The 6000-nt window shown below is 41.7% G+C and overlaps 1 protein-coding gene across 1 annotated transcript in view; it reads right to left on the bottom strand.

The window, feature by feature from the left end:
- The window catches only part of stx12 (syntaxin 12), a 31363-nt gene that overhangs the window by 23445 nt on the left and 1918 nt on the right, over positions 1-6000 (bottom strand). The window contains exons 3-8 of the mRNA XM_032536258.1: positions 5609-5678; positions 4652-4751; positions 3696-3833; positions 3547-3590; positions 2035-2140; positions 1866-1938 (exon numbers count right to left, since the gene is read on the bottom strand). Coding sequence (XP_032392149.1) covers positions 1866-1938; positions 2035-2140; positions 3547-3590; positions 3696-3833; positions 4652-4751; positions 5609-5678 — 531 coding nt within the window. The remainder of the gene's footprint in view (positions 1-1865; positions 1939-2034; positions 2141-3546; positions 3591-3695; positions 3834-4651; positions 4752-5608; positions 5679-6000) is intronic.

The raw sequence follows: 6000 nt of genomic DNA, 5'->3' as shown, positions 1-6000 counted from the left end.
ACAACGCTGTGATCGACGCCTTCACGAGAAAGCGTTGGATGGATTTTATGTACAAATCTACCAATTGGTGAGTCAGAAACTATTTTGGGTTTAGTGTGATTGAACTAATGCGGCTAGCCATTTGCCTTCATATTCAGTTGAGCAGTGTGTGTTATCATTGTTGCTGACTGGGACTGACAAACATAATTTGCCGCTGTGCAATAATTAGAACAAAGATGTTTTCATAACTTGCATTCTGATGCTGGACATTAACGTGTGTGTGTGTGTGTGTGATTTGTGGTGTGTGTGTAGTGATTGAGTGTGTGAGTGAGTGAGTGAGAGTGAGGAGAGGGAGAGAGGAGAGAGAGAGAGAGAGGAGAGAGAAGAGAGAGAAAAATATGTCACCCAGAGTAGTCTGAAATCTTAACTTGCGGGAACACACGGTCATGGCGGTCTTCAAATCATCGGTTTTAGAAGTTCTAGGGTCAGGTATAAACGGTGGGGGGGGTCAGGCTTTTGGGCGTTGGTCCCCGAGCCTCTGGAACAAGTTACCCCCCGATATTCGCACTGTTACAGAGCTCTTTTTAGGTCCAAACTCAAGACATCTGTGAATCAGGCTTTAACCGTAGCTGTGGTGGACAGTTTCATTCTTTTTTTCTTTGAGACCTTTTCTGATTTACTGTTCGCTTAGTTCACTCTTTCTATGTGATGACGTCATTATCTCATTCTGTAAGCACCGAGCCTGCTGGTTGCTGTAAAGTGTTATATAATTACTTAGATTGATTTTGATTGATAGATTAATTGGAAATGTCTTGCTATCGACCGCACGTGTGTCCGCGCTTGTGCTTAACATTTGATTATTTATCCTACAATTAAACATTACAGGTAATAACCAGGCTTTCATAACTCAGTGCCTACCCTCTTACTGACATCACCGCACGTCACTGACTAATACGCACAGCACACGCCAATTGGTGGTTCCTGTTTGCTGTTGCACACACTCATCAAAGTTCATTCAGCATTGTGAGGAATATGGAAACTCAGTCACAATATGGACATATATTGTGTTATAGTAAATAAAGGGACATTTAGAATTCTTTTTTCTTTTTGCCCCCAATATTTTTCTCATTGTAATGCTCTTATCAACATGGAAAAGTGGATTGGCTTGCTTTGTCAAATGTTTTTTATTGAAAACGACATTGGCATACAGCCTACTGTAGTGTTCATTTTCACACTACCATTCTCACTTGGAGCAAATAATCTCTCACACAATGTAACACTGTCCATCAATAAAAGGGTGAAAATAACACTTTGACGGGGGGGGGGTTGGCATCAGCTGTGTACTTGGCCATCAGGTGGTATTTCAGACTGGTCGTGGTGCGATGATAGCTCAGTTCAGAACAACCAAACACACAGATTACTTTGGTCTTGTCAATGGAACCATTTGGCAACTTTTAAAAAGTAAACTTTCCATTCAGAATCTTGTTGGCATCAATTTCGGCGTCTTGCGCTCTCCATCCACTCAAAACGTAACGTTACTACTCTTTGGCCGCCTCGCAAGCCCAAACAAGTGTGTGCCGCGTGTGTGTTGTTTTGTTTCCGGTCTAGCTAGATCCGGTGTTGTTGTTGTTCTAACGTTACTAGCAGTTGCAACAGCATGTATAAAAAAAAGGTTTGCTAGACCAAAAAGAATGTTAATCTCGCGATAAAAGAAATTGAAAAAAAATGGGTTTGGGTTAACGCTGTTAATAACGTGTTTAACTGACAGCACTACAACACTTACTTTAGCGGTGGTTAGGCGCTCACTGTTGCCGTGCAACTTTGAATAGAAAATAAGAGCACCAGCTGTAGATGTGCACTAGTGGTGTGTTTCAGAAACTACTCACCAATCATCTCTCCCTGATCGTGGATCATCACTGCCAGGTCCTTGAAGATCTGGTTTACATCCAAAATGTCAGACTGAAACATACAGAAATACACAGAGAGAAAGTTAGAGGGAGCTATTGCAGGTGGATGTGTGCTCCCTCCCAGAACGTGGCGAATTACAGTACGGACCTCCAGCTGTCTTATGTTGGTTTCTCTCTCCTTGATGAGCTCCAGATCCTCCTCTGTGATGGCCACCTCCTCTGCCTGGGCACTCATCTGGCCCCAGTCCTCCTGGCTTCACACACAAACAACCACACACACACACACAATCTCATAAGACATGCCACCAGTTGGAATAATGTTCAACTGTAACAGCAGAAAACTCAACTAGAGAAATGTCTAGAGAAACTGAAGCTGGCCTTCCTCTTGCTGTGTATTCTACGTTGTCAGTAGGGTTTTCTTGGGCACAAAACAATTTTTTTATTTTTTGGGGGGGCATTTTTAGGCCTTCATTTCCACAGGACAGATGAAGACATGAAAGGGGAGAGAGATGCAAATGTCCTTAGTTTGTCTTCATTTCCACACTTGCAATCTGAGTCCATGTGCTTGAATGGAATTGTTTTGTATCTATAAAGTGAAATACAATACACATTGCTATGTGGATTCTTTTTTGCATGCATTTGCTGTCACAATTTAATGAAAAACATAAACAGCAGAGGCCTGTTGAGATCTGTATCACAGACCTTTGCTCAAAACAGCATGGACGTGTTTTTTTTCCCCAAGTTTGTATGTGTGTGGAAGCACCAGAGACACAAAATAACACCCCAAATCCCAGAAAAAAAGTTATTTTCTCATAATAACTAACTTATCATCTCTGGTAGACAAAGAATGCTAAAATAACCCTTTGACATGCTTAGATCTGAAGCTAGCTAAGCTAGCTACGGGCACTTTGTTAGCATACTGTGGCGCTGATTGTTTTCCCCTCTGCTGGGCGTGGCTTTCAGCATCTGACGTGTTGCGCTCGGTCTCTATTTCTCTTCAAAGGACAATGATTGAGCTTTTTCTCTTGAATGAATTGTTTTTTATTGTGATATGAATTTTTCATGCCACATTTAAATCAAATGCCCACACAGAAACAAAATGGTATTGGATGTCAGAGTAGTCCAGCAGAGAGCAGCAGAGACCTGCAATACTAAATGCTAAGTACTGCCATTTCATTTTTTAATTAAGAGGTCCAAGGGAGCTTTTTCTTTTTTGAGATGGAAACACATTGTCAATCAACAATCAACTGTCCAATCACAGATCTGTTTGATTTGTTCATATTTTGGCATTGTATATCTTCAATAGTGGTGGCTGTCAAACACATGTAGTGTCTATTGGTAACACATTCTATGTTGACTGGGATTTGGTTTTAGAACTAAAAGGGACTACTTCACTCAAATGTGATTAGTGAAAATGCCAACTACAATAGAAAATACTAAATATACAGCAGGGTTATTTCTTAAAGAGCAGTAGATGCTTTTGACTATTGTGCACTATTGATAAAGTGAGAGAGCCACCGAATTAGTCCGTAAGGTTACATTTATTTCTGTATTTAGTCATACAAGCATATATTTTCTAATGTCTTGATTTACTTAATTCAACTGGAAAACTGTGGGTCTCCACAATACAACTTGCAAAGACTGAATGATAGTCACTTACTTATCGAAGGAAACAAGCTTCTCATCCCGAGAACTGTCTTCAGTCTGAGGGAGAGGGAAACATCCACTATTGCCATTGTCACGTTAACAGATTATCATGACATGACTCACAAGAGTCTGACGTTTGATCAAGCACTGACTCATACTCACTGAAAGGCGGGATCCAGCTCTCGCTCTGGCGACCGACTCCTTCTCTTTCTCCGCTGCACGCCGCTGGACTGCTTGGAAGTTGTTGAGAGCTGATGAGAAGTCATTCATCAGCCGGTCCCTCTGGATCTTCTGCTGCCTCTGGACACCACACAGCAGGGAGAGAGAATGTGCGACACCAGTTAGAAAGACAAGGAAGAATACATACAGATAAGGTTTTCTTCAAAGAAAGTAAGTAAGTAAGCAAGTAAATAAATAAAAACAAGACAAAAAAAGATTTTTTTTTAAAAACACACAAAAAAAACGCATTAAATGTAAAAAAAAAAAAAGCCATTGCACATAGTCCCGTACAAGCCTTTGCAGAGTTGTTTAACTTGTTTAGTGCTTTCCTGACAGCAGTAGTCCTTAGCAGCTACATGTGGGAAGCTGTTCCTCAGTCTGTAATCTGGGATTTGATGGTTCTGTATATCTTTCCAGACGGTAATGGGCCAAACAGACAGTGTCCTGGCTGTGTTGTGTCCATGTTGATGCTACTAGCTCTCCTCTTTAAGCAGCCAGCATACACCGCATCCAGCTCCAACAATCCTCTGGACCATTTTCCTCACCCTGGGTGTCCAAGTCCATTTAGTTCTCTGCTGTGCAGCTGGCATACCACACTGTGGAACACTGACAGAGGATCTCGTGGATCTGTCTTATATTATATGTCTTGATTGTGAGCTGCGAACATTGTTCTTGCTGTTGTGTTGTTTGTTCTCCACCCTTCCCGTATTTCCTCTCCTTGTTTTGGTGTGGAAACACTTGTTTGCAAAGAAGGATTGTGGAAAAGGTGCACTGGGCCTCTTTGGTATGTGTAGTATACTTTTTGGTATATTGTCATCTATACCAATGTTTTGCACTTTTGCTTGTTCATTTATATAAAAACTTGATCGCAAAAAAAAAAATTGTAGACCGAAACTTACTTGCTCTGAGGGCGAAATGGACAACGGGATTGATCCCAACTCTTTCAGGTGCTTGTTAGTTTCTTTTGCCAGTTGGTTGGTGTAATGCTGTATCTGCTGCCTGTGAAAACACAAACAGAATCACACTTGAACAGAGCATGTTAAAATCAGTTGATAGAGATGATCATTGGTACTGGAGGAGCAGAAGAACGCAAAAAATCTGCCTGCTACAGAGCTCCGTCGTAGCTTAAGTTGTTGGTTCGGTAACCCGAGAATAGGTGGCGGACATCAAAGTTACGTTTAGGCAACAAAAGTGAGGGTTACGCTGCGATGATAGTTACGTTCAGGCACCAAAATGACTAATAAGTCTAGGAAAAAGATTGTGGTTTGGACTAAAGCTATAGTGCGTAGTTTCTGTCGCCCCAATTAGGTATTCTAAGTAATGACAACAACACTGTCAGCGCATCCACATGATAAAAGCCTTCCGTGATCGCTGATAGTCTTCATTAGCTTTGTATCAACTCATTTGGCAATGGCTTGAATGTAAGGGACGTTAAATATGAAAAAGTTACGCACTAAAACTTTAAAAACACTCCCAAGGAACACACATTTCCTGGGTGAAAGTCCTTTGTTTGCCCAGGAGAAAGCGAACTTCACTCCCCAGCTTGAACGTGCATTGTTTTATGACAGTTCTTTAAGTAATAAATGGAAAGCATTTGCAAAATAGTGATCCGATCAGAGGGTTTTGTAATTTATGTGAGCTTTAACGTGCCTTCAGGATGACCACGATGTGTATTTTAAAGAAAACATCCCTGATACAGTAATCATGGAGGCCCGTGTCATTTTGGACAGTTTAGTAGCTCTGAGGCAAGTTCAACTTTACTAACCACAACAGATCAAGATGATTAGACAACAGTGAGAGATTGTGTCGAGAGAAGAAACATTATGGGAGTCAGTGGTGATACGGTGGATACGTACAGACGGTCCTGGAGTTCACTGGTGTCCTGACTGGTCCCCAGCTGGTTCACCATGCTCTTGATCTGAGCAGCTATCAGGGGAACAAAAAACAGTGAGAAGACTCGAATGGAAGAATTCATCTGGGTATATAAATGGCACAACACATCACGGTAATGCTACAACACCTGTACGGGCCAACAGTGTACGTGTGCATATGAACATGGCTCAAACAAAGAGGTTTTCTTTAGTCTGTAGGATAGGATTTGTGGGCTGGGACGTCTCTGCAGCAACACAATCCTTCATTCAGAATGGTTTTCATATTTCTGCCTTTAACATAGAGCATAGTAGGCCTAGTGCTGAGGTTAGCAACAAGCTGACTGGGGTGAAGGCCAGTCACGCTGCCGGCAGACTCC

Source organism: Etheostoma spectabile, chromosome 14, assembly GCF_008692095.1.
Source record: "Etheostoma spectabile isolate EspeVRDwgs_2016 chromosome 14, UIUC_Espe_1.0, whole genome shotgun sequence".
Taxonomy (NCBI): domain Eukaryota; kingdom Metazoa; phylum Chordata; class Actinopteri; order Perciformes; family Percidae; genus Etheostoma; species Etheostoma spectabile.
This window is presented reverse-complemented; position numbering and strand designations above follow the sequence as displayed.